This window comes from Megalobrama amblycephala, linkage group LG20 (genome assembly GCF_018812025.1).
Source record: "Megalobrama amblycephala isolate DHTTF-2021 linkage group LG20, ASM1881202v1, whole genome shotgun sequence".
Taxonomy (NCBI): domain Eukaryota; kingdom Metazoa; phylum Chordata; class Actinopteri; order Cypriniformes; family Xenocyprididae; genus Megalobrama; species Megalobrama amblycephala.
The window spans coordinates 24,736,454-24,753,743 of NC_063063.1; the positions used below are offsets into that span (position 1 = coordinate 24,736,454).

General features: G+C 36.5%; 1 protein-coding gene across 2 annotated transcripts in view; it reads right to left on the bottom strand.

Moving 5' to 3' along the window:
* cep131 (centrosomal protein 131) overlaps positions 1-17,290 on the bottom strand; it is a 28,332-nt gene that overhangs the window by 4,692 nt on the left and 6,350 nt on the right. Inside the window, exons 8-22 of one of the 2 annotated variants that reach the window (XM_048170399.1) lie at positions 16,702-16,816; positions 15,894-16,010; positions 15,652-15,805; positions 15,418-15,515; positions 15,150-15,329; positions 14,666-14,857; positions 13,660-13,797; positions 13,381-13,506; positions 12,798-12,914; positions 12,364-12,393; positions 9,385-9,487; positions 7,232-7,433; positions 5,294-5,401; positions 4,296-4,413; positions 98-172 (exon numbers count right to left, since the gene is read on the bottom strand). In XM_048170399.1, coding sequence (XP_048026356.1) covers positions 98-172; positions 4,296-4,413; positions 5,294-5,401; positions 7,232-7,433; positions 9,385-9,487; positions 12,364-12,393; positions 12,798-12,914; positions 13,381-13,506; positions 13,660-13,797; positions 14,666-14,857; positions 15,150-15,329; positions 15,418-15,515; positions 15,652-15,805; positions 15,894-16,010; positions 16,702-16,816 — 1,873 coding nt within the window. The remainder of the gene's footprint in view (positions 1-97; positions 173-4,295; positions 4,414-5,293; positions 5,402-7,231; positions 7,434-9,384; positions 9,488-12,363; positions 12,394-12,797; positions 12,915-13,380; positions 13,507-13,659; positions 13,798-14,665; positions 14,858-15,149; positions 15,330-15,417; positions 15,516-15,651; positions 15,806-15,893; positions 16,011-16,701; positions 16,817-17,290) is intronic. The other variant, XM_048170400.1, reaches the window with a different exon arrangement.

The following is a 17,290-nucleotide window of genomic DNA, read 5'->3' on the forward strand; positions in this document are numbered from 1 at the left end:
AAAACTAAAATTAAACTAAAGTAAAAGTAAGTGCAGTACAAGATACAATATGTAAACTCATTTCAAAACTCACAAACATGTCTACATAAACACATACCTCTTTTTTCATATAATTTTCTTCCCATGTCTGTTTCTCAATTTCGAGTCTTTCCTTCAGGGCCTTTATTTCAACCTAATGAAAAATACAGACAAAAACACAATTAAAAGAACCAAAAGAATGAAACCCAACATTCTATATTACCACAAAAAGATGTTTTCTTTTGATTGAAATCAAACACGTCTAAACAAACTGATTACTGTAATTTAAGTTCTTGTCTGAAAGCCTCAGGCGCAAAAAAAACAAAACAAAAAAAAAAACAGGTTATACAAAGATTGATATACAGAAGGACGGAGATAAGTGACAGAGTTGAGTGATATGAATAATCAAAAGACATTTCCTGAGAACGTTAATACTGGTTGGTATCAACAATACTGAAAGTTGGATGCCACATCAGAGTTTACTACGGTTACAATTAGTATTGAAATAGTACACTTACAAGTATACTGCTAGTACGTTGGTATTAGTGTATTTACTTCATAAAGTATACTTAAAAATATACTTAAACTTTACTTAAAGGGATTGTTCACCCAAAAATGAAAATTTGATGTTTATCTGCTTACCCCAAGCGCATCCAAGGTGTAAGTGACTTTGTTTCTTCAGTAGAACACAAATGATGATTTTTAACTCCAACCGTTGCCGTCTGTCAGTCAGATATGCTAGTGGATGGGAACTTCTACTATAAGAGTAAATAAAACTTGCATAGACAAGTCCAAATTAAACCCTGCGGATCGTGACGACACATTGATGTCCGAAGACACGAAACGATCGGTTTGTGCGATAAACCGAACAGTATTTATATCATTTTTTACCTTTAATACACCACTATGTCCAACTGCGTTCAGCATTCGCTTAGTGATGTCTGATCGCGCTCTGACAGCGGCAGTGATGTCTTGCGCATATACTTCAATGAGAGCGAGACATCACTGCCCCTGTCAGAGCGCGATCAGACCAAACGAATCGAGTGATGAATGCAGTTGGACATAGTGGTGTATTAGAGTTAAAAAAATGATATAAATACTGTTCGGTTTCTCGCACAAACCGATCGTTTCGTGTCTTAGGACATCAGTGTGTCGTCACGATCCGCAGGGTTTAATTTGGATTTGTCTATGCAAGTTTTATTTACTCTTATAGTAGAAGTTCCCATCCACTAGCATTATTTGACTGACAGACGGCAACGGTTGGAGTTAAAAATCATCATTTGTGTTCTACTGAAGAAACAAAGTCACCTACATCTTGGATGCGCTGGGGGTAAGCAGATAAACATCAAATTTTCATTTTTGGGTGTACTATCCCTTTAAGTGTACTTAATAAAATGAACAAAGTATACTTATTTTTTGTAAGGGAATAAAACATGAGAACATGTATGTGAACTAACAACAGAACATTTTAAAAATATTTATGAATGCATATGAATAAACAATTAATAAATAACATTATTTATAATCTTCATAACATTTTAATAATAACAATTTATAATCCTAATACCTATATAATTAACATTATATATAATATTAATTAATGATCTGTCTAATAATGTCTTAATTTAATAATTATCTGTCTACCAAGCTCTGATAATGTATGGAATAATTATATTAATAGATCTACTATCCAAATAATAATAATAATAATAATTATAATAAAATTAATTATCAAACTGCCAAAGTCACGCCCCCAAGTGGTGAACAATTGAAATTTCAAAATACTTGTCACATAAGGAAGCCTCGTTTACTGAAATCATGTGACTTTGGCAGTTTGATACGTGCTCTGAACCACTGATTCGAAACAAAAGTTTTGTAAAGCTTCAGAGCTTCATGAAGCAGTGTTTTGAAATCACCCATCACTAGAAATCGTTGAATAAAGTTGCTATTTGTTTTTTTGGTGCACAAAAAGTATTCATGTCGCTGCATAACATTAAAGCTGCAGTAGGGAGTTTTTAGAAAACGTTGACTTAGCCTGAAAATTTGAACAAGCACAACTCACAGGTCACTCCCCCTTGCTCTCTGCTGCGCTACAGCCCTCCCTCCACAGCTCCTCCCCCATCACAACGGAGCCTGCCGTGAACGCGCAGGCTAGAAAGCAAGCAGGACCGATGACGGCGGATAAACAGTTATAGCACATTCACTGATACGGACGAAACATCAACAATATGATTTACATTGACTATGGCCTTCCCATACTTTGACTACAAACTTGGTCCTTAAAACATTATGTATTTTGCAATACATGTAATGTAACTATATGACATATATGCACTATTACTATAAGTAATAAATAGCTAGTAAGATAATATAACGGTAACTAATGTTACAGTACGCAAGTAATTATTCTATCGATATGTAATGCTAAATAAGGTTTGCTAGTACATTATTTCAGCAACATGACAAGCCAGTGAATTAGTAGGTTTCAATAGTTGCTTTGCACAGTGCGTTACATTTTATCTGTATGTTATGCGGCTAGAGTTTTTACACTAGGCGTTTCTCAAAACCAAGTTCACTAAGTTCGGACTCGTTTCCTTGGTAGTTGGGACTTGGCAAGTTCGACTCCGGAGAACGAACTCCCGTGGACGGGAGGACACAAGTCCAGTGATTCTGCAAATGGAACAACAGCGTAACTTGATAACGTCACTCAGCTCGCGCTGGCTTCTCCGGTTATCTCTGTATGTATATTTTAGCCAAGAATAAAACAAAATTTGTTATTAAACCACTCTGCCTCTTTTCGTTTTATTTAAAGAAACAAACAAAAACATATTAATAGCCTCAGGCAACGAGTGATTAATTATCTGCAATGTCTGCTTATATTTATAACAAAACGAAATATTAAACAACCCTGCCTCTTTTCGTTTACATTTCAAAAATATTAAATGTAATACTATTTGTGCATACTCTGATTATCTTCACTGTAATGAAATGAAATAGGCTTTAACATAAAACACAACCTTCTCTTTTTGTTAAATCAATGTCAGTTTTAATGTTCAATAATAGCCATTATAAAAGGTATAAAAATATACAATAAGAAATAAAGCAAACAATTCAGTCAAGCGTACAAAATCAGCGCTTTAGTATGATACAAAAGTTAAATAGCCATATATAAATTTATGAAACGTCACGTTGCCCTCAGCCAAAACGGAGCCAGCGGCAAACGTCAGAAGGATTAGCCGAGGTAAGGCTGCTCTCGGCTGGGTACATGAGCGCTGAGCGTCCGGTGATCGCCTGGATCTCACAACTCCGACAACGTCAGATCAAATTTTCAGAAAGGCGCTATCTTTATCAATTAACCACAAATTTGAGCTTTAAACCAGCACATTCTCGCCTGAAAAAATCTTAAAACTGCATATCATGACTTAATAGAGCCCGATCACACGAAAATGCGTATCAATAGTACGAGATTGTAATCTCGTAGAATATATACGCCAAAATGAGTTTTTCGCGTGCATATGATACGCACTTTATGGGGTATTATACGTACGAAACTGGATTGTTTGTCCGCTATAAGCAAAGCTGCTGCACACCGGTAATCTTGAATTTGAACGCCTGTACGCGCTGTGCACTATGGCTGTGCATGACAGGAGTGTGATCAGCGTGCACACGAGCTTGATTGACACTGCTAAGACACTCCTCCTGACTCTGATTGGTTGGTTCTTACCGGGAGCGGTGTATTTCTGCAAATGGCAATAGGACCACTGGGAGGAGCCAGAGGAGCTTGATTTTTTCACAGATTATCTGTCTCATATTCTACTGTCAGGACATAATGACAGGTTTAACAAATATGTAAAAAATACATTTTTACAAAAGTTACCTACTGCAGCTTTAAGATTGAACCACTGTAGTCACATGAGCTGTTTTAAATGTCTTTAGTAGCTTTCTGGGCACTGAAAGTGATAATTGTCTTGCTGTCAATGGAGACCTTTTATGAAAAATATCTTAATTTGTGTTCTGAAGATGAACGAAGGTCTTACTGGTGTGGAACAAAATGAGGGTGAGTAATTAATGACAGAATTTTCATTTTTGGGTGAACTAACCCTTTAAAAACAATAGACTCTTTACCAGTACGGACGTGGCTGTCACGCACATGCTGCCTTAAAATGCTTTTCGGCAAGCTGTGCAGTTCACCTTATATTCATCATCAGTTATTTAGTCCTATACTTGAATACACAACTGTTTGTGTGGACTAATAGGACTAGATATGAGTGCGTTACCTGGTGACGTCTCTCCTGCTCATCTCTGCTCTTCTCGAGTTCTTCTCTCAACACTCTTCCTGCCAAAGAGCTGTTCTCTTCCAGCTGCTTCCTTACGTCTTCCAGCTCAGCATGCTGCCTATATCACACACAAACACATTTACATTTAGTGTTAACTTAACTTGAATGTTTCATCTCATCTCTCTGTTTTGGACAGTAATCGTAAAACAATACAGTAATGCATCATTTATTATGCATCAAAAGGTATTCATAATTTACGTTATAATGCATTATATCTTTCCATAAATAATTGTAACCAAAGTTAAAATGCATTATATTATTTGCAGATCCCCTGTTTGTTGTGTGCTTTAATGTGTTATTAAGTATTTTAATGTATTATAACTGTGGTTAGGATTATTCATGAGATGCAATATAGGGTGCATTACAAGGCATAATTAATGTTGTTCCACACCTGTAAGAACTTCATTCGTCTTAAGAACACAAATTAAGTTATTTTTGATGAAATAATAGAGGTTTCTGATACCCAATTGAAAGCAATGTAATTACCACATTCAGGGTCCAGAAAAGTATTAAAGACATCGTTAAAATAGTCCACGTGACTACAGTGGTTCAACCTTAATCTTATGAAGCGACGAGAATACTTTTTGTGCACAAAAACAAAACAATCATGACTTTATTCAACAATTTCTACATCAGAACGCCGACTCAGTATTGGCCGATGCTGTTCAGGTGAGCAGCACACCGCATGCATGTGATGCTGACGCAGGAGCCGGCCAATACCGAGCTGACATTCAGAAGTAGAACCTGGAAGTCTACAACATAACAACATTTTTACTTGTTTTATGTAATATATCTTATATTTCTTACTCCAATGGATTTTAGGCGTTAATCAGAATTTTAGTGTAATTCTTTATGACAATTCCTGGCAAGCAACATCTGGCACCCAGTGGTTCAGTCAGATAAAGATCATGTGACCTTAAACAATCTTTAAACCTGACCTGGCTGCCAGCTGTGTGATTCGCTCTTTCTCCTCTGATACTTCCTTATAAAGGCGCCTCCTCTGCTGCTGCAGCGCGTTCTCCTCTTCCTGCAGCTGTTTCTCAAACCTGAGACACAAATACACATTCATTTACTCAGTTCTCAAAATTCAATCTTTCTTTGTTTCATCTTTGTTTTATATAAAAGGATCTGAGGGATGAATGTAGCTGTGTGCACAGTATTTTTAGTGCAAAACCCAGTGCCTTAGTCACATACCGACAATTTAAGAGGCATGTTTGTGCGCATTTTCTACTGATTTTGGCAACAATAATTGCAGACAGGCAAAGGTTTTTGGGATAAAAAAAAAAAAAACTTTTTAGAACCTCAAGTTTATGGTCATTTCTCTTTAAGTCAATAAACATCCTTATGCTGATTTTATTATCTGCTTATGAACAACCCACCAGTCAGACAGAAATCAGTAAGAGAGTGAGACATCTGTTCAGGACTGAACGGAGGAAAACATGGGATGTGGGAGGAAAAATATGCCTACTCACTAAAGCCAAACATACAAAACACTAATTAAGGCCTACTTGATTACACTGACTGTTAAACAACAGCCTCTATCCCTCACATATAAATGCAAGGTCAACAATCCCAGGAACAGAAATATTAAAATGTCATTATTTACTCACCCTCATGCTGTTTCAAAAGCCCTATGCTGTCTTTTTTTTTCTTTCAGTAGAAAAAAGACAAAGCTAGTGTGTAACGTTTGTTCATATCCAGATTCAAATGATGGCATCGTTTCTTGTGTATAGTACCATGAAGTGCCAATTTGGAATTCTGGACGTTAATACAGGCTGGACATGAAGTTTGAGGGCAAAATTCACAGTAAATGACTACTTCAAAAGTTATATTTTTTAGGTGGATGTCAAGTTTTTGGATGTCCATTTTTTTTTTTTTTTTTTTAATCAAATTAGTACTTTTATTCAGCAAGGATGCATTAAATTGATCAAAAGTGACAGTAAAGACATTCAAAATGTTACAAAATATTTATATTTCAAATAAATGCTGTTCTTTTTAACTTTCTATTCATCAAAGAAAATGAAAATGTTTTTTACAGAAATATTAGTTTTCAACATAATAATAAGAAATGTTACTTCAGTAGCAAATCAATGAAAATTCAGAGTTGCGTCATATAAATAAATTACATTTTAAAATATATTAAAAAAGCTACTATTTTAGATTGTAGTAATATTTCACAATATTATTGTTTTTACAGTATTTTTTAAACCAAATAAATGCCTTTGTGTGCAAAAGAGACTTCTTCTTCATTATTTAAAAAAAATCTTACCAACCCCAAACTTTTGAATGCTATTCAAAACTGTCTTTCAGTCTGACATTCACACAAAGCTATTATGTGGCTTCAGGATCATACGGGCCACGTTTATGGTGCTTTTATTGTATTGTTATATATTTTAAGGAGCTTGACAGATGTGGTAATTACGAACCATTGTTGTAGAGAAAGAGCTGCATGATGAGTGTCAGACAGAAGTTTGTGTATGAAATAAAATTACCTTTGGTTGTATCATGGTTCACAGATATAAACCAAAGGTTACTTAAAAAAAAAAAAAGAGATTTCCTACTTCACCTTCCTGCATCAACACAGGAAAGAAATCTACAATTTCATAGTACAGCAGGGTTAGTCTGAAATCATTATAATTAGCTTTATATAAAAACAGCAGACACTATAGTCTTTATAACCAAGTAAATGTGTGTGTTCAAAAGCTGTATTTAGCTTTGAGATCATGTCTAGCCAGTTTCCTCCATCGCCCTTTCAAGGTCTCCCTTTCTTTTTTGTTTGTGTTTTCTAACATCTGTGAACACATGGTCTTGGCTGCCCTTCTCTGTCACTGGCAGATGAACAGATGTGCACTGGACACATGTGAGTGTTTGTGTACCTCTGCTTAGCCAGTTCTCTCTCTCTCTGGCACTGTTCATCTCTTTCTCTCTCCAACTGTTGTCGTAACTCCTCGCTCTGCCTGACGTAGCGCTGAGCGGCTCTCTCGTCTGCCTGAAGCAGCTCTGCCTCGTGAAGAACTCTCAGTTTCTTCAGCTCCTGCTTGTGTTTGGAGATCAGCTTCTGAATCTCTGGCTCCAGACCTGAGAGCATACAAGATGAGAGTTATCAAACATCATGCAAAACTAACATAAATATTTGCAGTATAACATTAAAATAATCTGGGGATTTCCAACAGAATTTAAAGGATTGCTTCTATTGCTCTCCTCATTTGTAACTCGCTTTGGATAAAAGTGTCTGCTAAATGATAAAGGGTGTACTCACACTAGGCATGGTTGCCTTGAACCGAGCCCAAGTGTGATTGTCCCCCCTCCCCACTCCCCCGCTGGCCTGCACTCACACTGCACTTAACCTTCCAGGCCGGAGCACGCTTACGTCATATACGATGCAACTTTTTGAATGGAAGAAAACAGGAAGAAATGCACTTTCGCTAAGATATTGCCTAATATAGGCTATTTATAATTTATGCCACGCAGCAATTTTCAATAGCACGTATCAGAGGATTATTATGAAGGCAGCTGACGTTAATGGAGGAATTTGCAGCTTTACTCGCAAACTACAATTCCTGTTCATCAATAAGGTGAGAATCAGACCTGTTATAAACCCAAATACAAATTGAATTGATAAGCGTACTATCAAAGTAGTAATAAAGATGTTTGCCATCATAATGATGACAGTAGCGCACACAAAAGTAGTAACTGCACGTGAACCGTGATGAGCTCCTTAAATGCCCTGATCTTTAATGGGGAGTGTTGCTCAACTCGTCTCTACAGAATCCTCCACAGGTGCTCAAGAGTGTTAAGACTGAGTGAAATGCATGTCCACAGAAGGTTTTTCACCTTGGGAGAATGCATATCCTCATTGTCATGTTGAAAAAATGCCCAACAGTGCAGGGAATGAGGAAAGGGTTACAATTACAGTGGTGTGGGAATTCATGACAGCATTGATAAAGCACAACTCCCTCACACCTTCAGCATCATACATCCCTATATAGGAGCTTTACTACCACTGAACTTTACTGTGGGAACCAGGCACTTCTCACTGTACTCCTCCTCTAGCAATACCATAACATTTTGGATGCTGTTACATCCAAAATGATTGATCTGGTCTCATTAGACCAGAGTATTGATTCCCAGAATCTGTATTTTGTAAATATGGGCTTTGGATCTGGCTAACTGACTTTATTGTGCTTTGGCTACAGTAGGTACTGTAGTTTCAGTGAGAACAACAACCATGCATGTCATTTCTGCAGGCTGCATTTTACTCTGTGAGATAAACAGTCACTCTTTTCATAGCTTTTGCTGGCCTTGAGACACTCGCTTGGTATTTCTCCTGCTCTTTGTCAGCATTAAGTCTGAGAATGGTTCAATGGGCTATATAACACTTTTAATTGTCAAGAAATTACTCTTTAAATGTTTTGGTTCAACATACTTACCTATTGATCAAACATTGCCTTAAACTTTCACCAGAACATTTTTATTTTGTTTTATTTAGTAACTTTTAGGAGGGTGTACTCATTTTTGCTACACAATAATTGATCACCTTGATAAGAAAATCTTATTTTCCTGAATAATTTTGACATGCTTCTTTGGTAATTGATTAAGCAGACTTGCTGGAACATTATATATCTAAAGAACCCTAACGTGTCTTCTAAGTAATTGAGTAATTGCTGACTTTCAGAAGTTTCAGAGGTTGTGTACTCATTTATGCTGTGCACTGTATATGTACCTAAAAAAAACATACACCAACATTCTGGTTTCAATTTGAATGTATTCAAAACAAAACGGGTGTGACATGAGTGATATCCAGTTTAAAAAGCCAGTTTGATCAGTCTTCCAGGTTACACAATTAAACAAAGGCACTTATAGAGCGTGAATAATCATTTATCGGTCGTTTCATTTTTGTCTTTGGGGCACAGAGAAGAATCATAAATGCGTGGCATATTTTGGCAGACTGGGCTGAAACGGATACTGTTGAAGGGTGCAGTGATGTGGACCTGGTACAGACAGACACTTGTTGTTGAACTCTGCTGACCTTTTACAGTGATCTCCTTGATCTTTTTGGTCTTCTCATCGATCCATTTCTCTCGGCGGATCTTTTCTGTGGCACTCATTAACTCTTTCAGCTTCTTAATCTCCTGTGCGGAGAAATAAAGGGATAGAATGATGGTTAAACAAAAAGAGAAAACATCAACATGGCAGGACATCCTTGGCATACTGTAAAGAAATTCTGTCATCATTTACTGTCCAATGACACTGAATGGAGAGTGAAGATTTCAAGCATCAAAAGATGCAAAAGCACCATAATTGTATCATAAAAATATGTTCATAAAAATCATAGAAAAACTTTGAGATACACTACCATACTATTCATATGTTTGGGGATGGACAGATTTTGTAAAAATGTTTTTAAAGAAGTCGCTTATGCACCAAGGATGCATTTATTTGATTAAAAAATACAGTAAAAACAGCAATATTGTGAAATATTATTACAATTAAAAATGACTATTTTTATATTTCAAATTTATTTTAAAATAAAATCTTGTGCTGCTTAATATTTTTGTAAAAACCATATTTTTCAGGATAATTTAATGAATAGAAATAACAGATTCACAAAACATTTATTAACAATAAAATTCTTCTTAACTGCTATTTTCTTCTAAGTTTCTAACTTAAGAAAAAGGATTAGTACAATTTGTGTTCCCAAAAACTTTTCTTAAGAATGTTATCTTTTTTCTTACAAAATACAAAATTTAAGAAGTATTAAAATACCTGAAAAGTTCTTAAAATTAAACCTAAATAACTTCTTAAAGTTAGGATAACCTCCAACCTTCTAAAATCCCCAAAAGTAAGATGTTTAATGAAATTCGGTTGTTTCAAATATTAAGTATTACAACATAACACTTATTATGATAAATACAGTAATTTGCAGGCAGCGCAAAAAGATGGTCCTTGAGGGATTTCTCATTTATGAAGTCTTCAGCAATTCTTGATATTCAATCAAATAACACCAAAGCCTGTCATTTTCTTCTAAAGGAAAAAATTAAGATATTCTTAAAAATAGAATTTCCTTAACTTCTTTCTTAAGAAGATTTTCTGGAATCCAGCCCCAGGTTTTTTTTTAATAGATAAAGACAAAAGCATCATAAAAGTGGTCTTCTGAAGTCATTCAATAGCTTTGGGTGAGAAAACTAATAAAATTAATTGAAAATCTTGATGCATCGTCTATTGTCACCTTGGCACATCCAAAACAATGTGTCATTTTCTAAAAAAAAAAAAAAAAAAAAAAAAAAAATGTATTTACTTTTTAACCACAAATGCTTGTCTTACACTAGCTCTGCATTACGTAATCACATTGGAAAGGTCACGCGCGATGTACACATTGGAAAGGTCACGCGCGATGTACACATTGGAAAGGTCACGCACGACTTCAAAATTGTCCTACATTGTTGTTTTACCTTTTTTTGTAATGGTCGTTTGAATTAGTCTTTGCACGTTTGCTTTGTAAACACTCTCTCGGTACTTCACCCTACGTCACGCGTGTGCAAAAGGGGCCTGAAAAGGCGCTAAGTTGGCAACATTGATGCAGACTTCCGTCTCCAGGTCCCAGCCCGCCGCTGTCCTAACCGGCGTTATGGCAATTTTGCACCGGCCTGAGGCAATTGCTAAACTGGTTCCATGTGCGTATCACACCAATGTACATATTTTGCGCCAGCAAATCAAAGTTATTAATTATTTAGGCTTTATTCAAAATAAACTGGTAATATCTAAAAAATGTAATGCCTGTAGAAATAAATTGTAATGCTTTTTAATGCAATTTAAGGCCGTAATTTTCGCAAAATCCATTTAAAGGTGCCCTAGAACTTCTTTTTAAAAGATGTAATATAAGTCTAAGGTGTCACCTGAATGTGTCTGTGAAGTTTCAGCTCAAAATACCCCATAGATTTTTTTTAATTCATTTTTTAACTGCCTATTTTGGGACATCATTAACTATGCACCGATATATAGGTTGCGGCCCTATAATTCTCGTGCTCCCCCTCCCCCGGGGCTCGCGCTTGCCTTGACAGCATAAACACAGTTTACACAGCTAATATAACCCTCAAAATGGATCTTTACAAGATGTTCGTCATGCATGCTGCTTGCATACATCGGATCATGTAAGTATAGTATTTATTTGGATGTATTACATTTGTTTCTGAATGAGTTTGAGGCTATGCTGCGTGGCTAAAGCTAACATTACACACTGTTGGAGAGATTTATAAAGAATGAAGTTGTGTTTATGCATTATACAGACTGCAAGTGTTTAAACATGAAAATAGCGACGGCTCTCTTGTCTCCGTGAATACAGTAAGAAACGATGGTAAATTTAACCACATTTAACAGTACATTAGCAACATGCTAACGAAACATTTAGAAAGACAATTCACAAATATCACTAAAAATATCATGTTATCATGGGTCATGTCAGTTATTATTGCTCCATCTGCTATTTTTCACTATTGTTCTTGCTTGCTTATCTAGTCTGATGATTCAGCTGTGCACATCCAGACGTTCTGCCCTTGTCTAATGGCTTGATCATGGGCTGGCATATGCAAATATTGGGGTCGTACATGTTAATGACTGTTACGTAACAGTCTGTGTTATGTTGAGATTCGCCTGTTCTTCGGAGGTCTTTTAAACAAATGAGATTTATATAAGAAGGAGGAAACAATGGAGTTTGAAACTCAGTGTATGTCATTTCCATGTACTGAACTCTTGTTATTCAACTATGCCAATATAAATTCAATATTTAATTCTAGGGCACCTTTAATGACTTAATGCTTTTAATGCTTTTTAATGCCCCATGGATAGCCTGATATTTGCTGCCTTAAAAGAAATGCTGGTTTAAAAAAAAAAGCATGCAAGGTCAATGGCTCCAAGCAAAATAAAGCTGTCTGTCAGCATTGAGAGAAGAATAAAAGAATGAAAATGACAGAATGGAATGATGAGTGGTTAGAAAGAAAAAAAGAGTTACCTCGCACATGGGACCCAGAATTTGCCACACCTACAGGCAGATGGAAGGACAGATAAAGAGAGAAACGCACAACAAATGCAGAAAGAGAAACAGTTAGCAGTGGCAAAAGCAACACAGCAAGCGAACATGCATTTGATGGTGTGCACAAGTTAATATAATTATACTCAAGATTGTTTGCAGTGATAGAGATACTGACAGCAGCAGAGAAAACCACAAAACAGTGAAAATAAGAAACATAGAAACCAGCACACGTTTCGAAACTGAGGCACTATAAGATCTACAATACACTTGAACAGACACTTAAAGGTTGATCGCCTCCTTGTGGCCAAAGTTGATGCAAAAACTGCTCAGACCCTGAGGCACCTCCTCTGCAGCAGGTCCACGATAGGATCACTGCACCAAAATCTCAAGACACTAATTAAAACTCAACTCACCAGCTCATGTTGCTCCTGCATCTGAGCGATCTTCTTAGTGTATTTCTGGTCAACCTGCTTGAGTTCTCCCACTACTTCCTCACACTTTTCACTCAGGGCCTTTTTATCATCAATAAGCTGAGAGAAAGAGAGAGAGAGAGAGACATGTTAATACAAGCAAAACCTCATCTAGCAGTAAGACTAGAATGTCATTACTTCAGTCTTTGGTGTCACATGATCCTTCAAAAATCATTAATATGCTGATTTGCTGTTTAAGAAAAAATTCTTATTATCATCAATATGGAACAGCTGCTTAATATTTTTTATGTAAACTGTGGTACTTTTTTCAAGATTCTTTGATGAATAGCTTCCTTCTACTGTAATCCATCCAAATAATTTATTCTAGGTTTTTGTTGTTTTTCGTTTTTTTTTTTTTTTTTGTAATTTCCACTATTATTAATGATGATTTTCATTACTGTAATACAATGATTGTGAAGACAAATTTGATTATAGCTTGACATGCCTTGTCTGAAAGTTCAGATGCTGTATAAAGGCCAATGTCTTGTTTTTAAATGTCTGGTGTCTCTACGCTTGAGATTAATACCTGGTCTATAAATGTCAGGTGTCTCTGTATCGTAGCTTCATACTGCTGTTTCTGTAACTGGAATGTATGATTGAGCTCTTTCTCAGTCTCCTTCACATGCCGGATCGTCAGCTCCCTCTGCTGGGCCTAAAGACACACATTCACATTTACAAATTAGTCTCAGGCAGCACTATTCACAGATCATCTCTTTTGCATATTGCACATAAACATATGTAAATGTCATCTGAGGTTGTGCATACTATTCTAAAAAAATACAGATGATAATATATGCAATTTTACCAGCGCTGTTTGTAGCATATTGACAGTGCGTTTTTTCTCATCCAGCTCCAGTTTGAGTCTCATCATAGAGCCGGTGACCTCAGCAGCTGTGGCTGAGGCTTGTTCCACAACTGCTAGATCCTCCTCTGACAACATCACCTACACACACGCATATATTAATATAAAATTCAGTGCTGATACAACATAAAACTTATTAACTTCCCAGGCTTGACATTAACTTTTTTGCTCACCGGCCACTGTGGCATTTTCACTGGCCACAATTTTGACCGACACCATAGGGAAAAACTGCTATATATATATTTTCAATATTATCTCATAATTTGGCAGCAGGTATATTAGTCTACTGTCACTTTAAGACATGACACACGGATCCATTATAATATTACACATGCATTTTCTTTCTCAGCAGTTTATGTTCACTTAAAATATAATTGCATTTACGTGAATACTCGCCAAGACAGGCATTTTGACATTATTTTCCTGTGTACTGTATATGCACTGTATATGACTGTTTAAGCACAATAAGCAGGGAAAAAGAACTAAATTTAATAATGAGCGGCAGCTTTATCTGCGGGAATAAGCAAAACTATGCGCAATACACACAATCCCATGCCGAAATTCAAACCCTGTAACACCAACGATATTTATGCGTAGCAAATTAAACGAGTGAGGGGAGGTTTGTGTGTCAACTCTCTGTTGGAGAGATGAGGGAGCGAGAAAGCACAACTGGTATCGTATATCTATTCTGCGGAAAATGAATATTGGAAGCATTTCAGATATCTCAGTATCGATATTTTTGACAATACTACGTTGCACTTAGTTTATTATTTCAGATGCCTTTTTAAAAGACTATAATTGAAAAATTTATAAATTATATATCAAATTAAACTTTTCAAAGTGGCTAGTAGGAGTGGCTGCGTTACACGCCACTGCTGAAATCCACTTGCATTTGGCAGGTGTTAATGTCAAGCCCTGTTAACTTCATATAGTCAGTTCAAACATTTACCTCTCTATGTGATCCAGAGGTGACTGAGCGTGGTCTCTCCTGCTCAGACTTCTCCATCTCATCCAGGAAGCTCATAATGCTCTGCAGTTTGGCTTCTGAGAGCAGAGCGCCCCCATCTGGAAGGGCTGGAGTCTGACTCAGCTGCCTGTGCCGTTCCACGTTATCAGTCGTCAGGGAGTTGGAGTCTCCATCCTGAGAAGAAAATGTATGTGAAGGGTTAGCCAATCATAAAAAAAGTAATTTACACTACTGTTCAGAAATTTGCAGTCAATTACATTTTTTTAACGAAAATTACATTTTTATTCAGCAAGGATGCATTAAAATGATCAAAAGAATATTTCACAATATTTTTGATCAAATAAATGCAGCCTTGGTGAGCTTAAGAAGCTCCTTTCAAAAACATTAAAAATAAACATTACCACCCCTCAAACTTTTGAACGGTAGTGTATATTATAGAATTGAAGATAAGAAAGTGTCAATTCACCTTGTCAATCCACGCATACTTGTCCTTCCTGTAGCTCTTAGGCTCTGACAGTCTCTCTGGCTCCTCTTCTAAGAGCTTTAGTGTGTCTAGCAGGTCATTCAGAGTGGTTTTTGATTGCGCCCTGCTCGATGGTGCCCCCTGCCGCTGGTCCTCCATGCTCACAGACCTCTGGAGGATCTCCTTAGGGCATGAAGCGATGTGATGAGCAAAAGTTTTCATTTTTCTTCACAGCTGGTGAAATTATGTCCAGTTTGTTGTAAGTGGTTACCTGAGAACACTGAGATCCTCTGCGCACAGAACCAACAGGTGACACGGCCCCCAAATTCGTCACATCATCCAGATCAGGCACCACATTTACATTAGAATCTGAAAAATAAAGGCCAAATGTTGTGACTACTTAAGATTGATTGGTGACTTATCTGATCTCTTATGAGATCCACTGACAAAGTATAAAAGAACACAGAATAAGGTACAAGAAATGGAGACCCAGAGTGGTGCACACCTGTGTTCTTAGCCTTGATGTCAGTGGGAGAAGTGGGTGAACTCTTGGTGAGTTTTTTACGGCCCACTTTCTCAGCACATCTTAGTGACTCTACCTCCACCTCTGCAATCTGTTGTACCTCTGCAGCACGTTGGGCTCTTTTTTGCTGAAGCTCCTGTTTCAGGTGCACAAATGATGCAATACTTCAGAAAACAATGACTTAGCCAACAAAAACTTCAATAGCAGTGCTAACTACACTGTACCTGTATGGCAGTAAGCCGAGCCAGACGAGCTTTCTCCTCCCTGATGCGTTTTCGATCATCTTCTTTTTTCTTCAATGACTCAATGGTTTTTTCCTCCTCTGCTCTCTGCTCCCTCTCCTAGGGAAAATCCCCCACAATAATGAAGTGTTTATAATATAATATAATATAATATAATATAATATAATATAATATAATATAATATAATATAATATAATATAATATAATATAATATAATATAATATAATTTAAGGGTTAGTTCACCCAAAAATGAAAATTCTGTCATTAATTATAATTACTCACCCTCATGTTGTCCCACACCCGTAAGACCTTTGTTCATCTTCGGAGCACAAATTAAGATATTTTTCATAAAATCCAATAGCTTAGTGAGGCCTCCATTGACAGCAAGACAATTAACACTTTTAAATGCCCCGAAAGATACTAAAGATGCATTTAAAACAGTTTATGTGACTACAGTGGTTCAGCCTTCATGTTATGAAGCGACGAGAATACTTTTTGTGTGCCAAAAAAAACAAAACAAATGACTTTATTCAACAGTGTCTAGTGATTGTTTTAAATGCATCTTTAGTAGCTTTCTGGGCATTGAAAGTGTTAATTATCTTGCTGGCAATGCAGGCCTCACTGAGCGGATGTTAGGAAAAATATCTTAATTTGTGTTCTGAAGATGAACGAAGGTCTCACGGGTGTGGGGCGACATGAGGGTGAGTAATTAATGACAGAATTTTCATTTTTGGGTGAACTAACCCTTTAATTCAAGGTATTATAAACATCCATGGGTGAAATACATTACCTTCTTTTTGGATGTGAGGAGGTGTTTGATATTCTCATTGGCTCTCTTTCTGTTGGTATGGCGACGATACCAACGCTGGATGATAATAGCAGCATGGTTCACTTGCTGAATATACCTGTAAAGAAGTTTGTAAATGTGTTTAACATGTACAAAACCCATTTTGAACAGTCTGAAATGCAGGGGCACCGCTAGCAGTTTTGGGCCCTATGAAAGAATATGAGGTTGTGCCCCCTACTGCACCCATTCCACACCAAACAAGTCAACCTAGCTATCCAAAATCTTTGTCTGCAATTTAATAATAATGACCTATTACTTTTGCTATTGCTTTTGACCTCTAGGTAACAGTATTTAGTCAGAGACCTCCCATGGTTGTAGCACTAGCAGATGATTTATTATGCAAATGTAAATGTAATAGAAAAAATACAGTAATCAAATATTCATTTTAATACATTCTTATACAAAACCAATTGTTTAGTCAAAAATTCAAGAAGGTCCATATTTAAAGCTCTTTCTAACTTGTACTCAGCCTTAAAATAACAGTTCTTGTAATTGTTAACTATAGCATTTGTTACAATAAGGATATAATTAC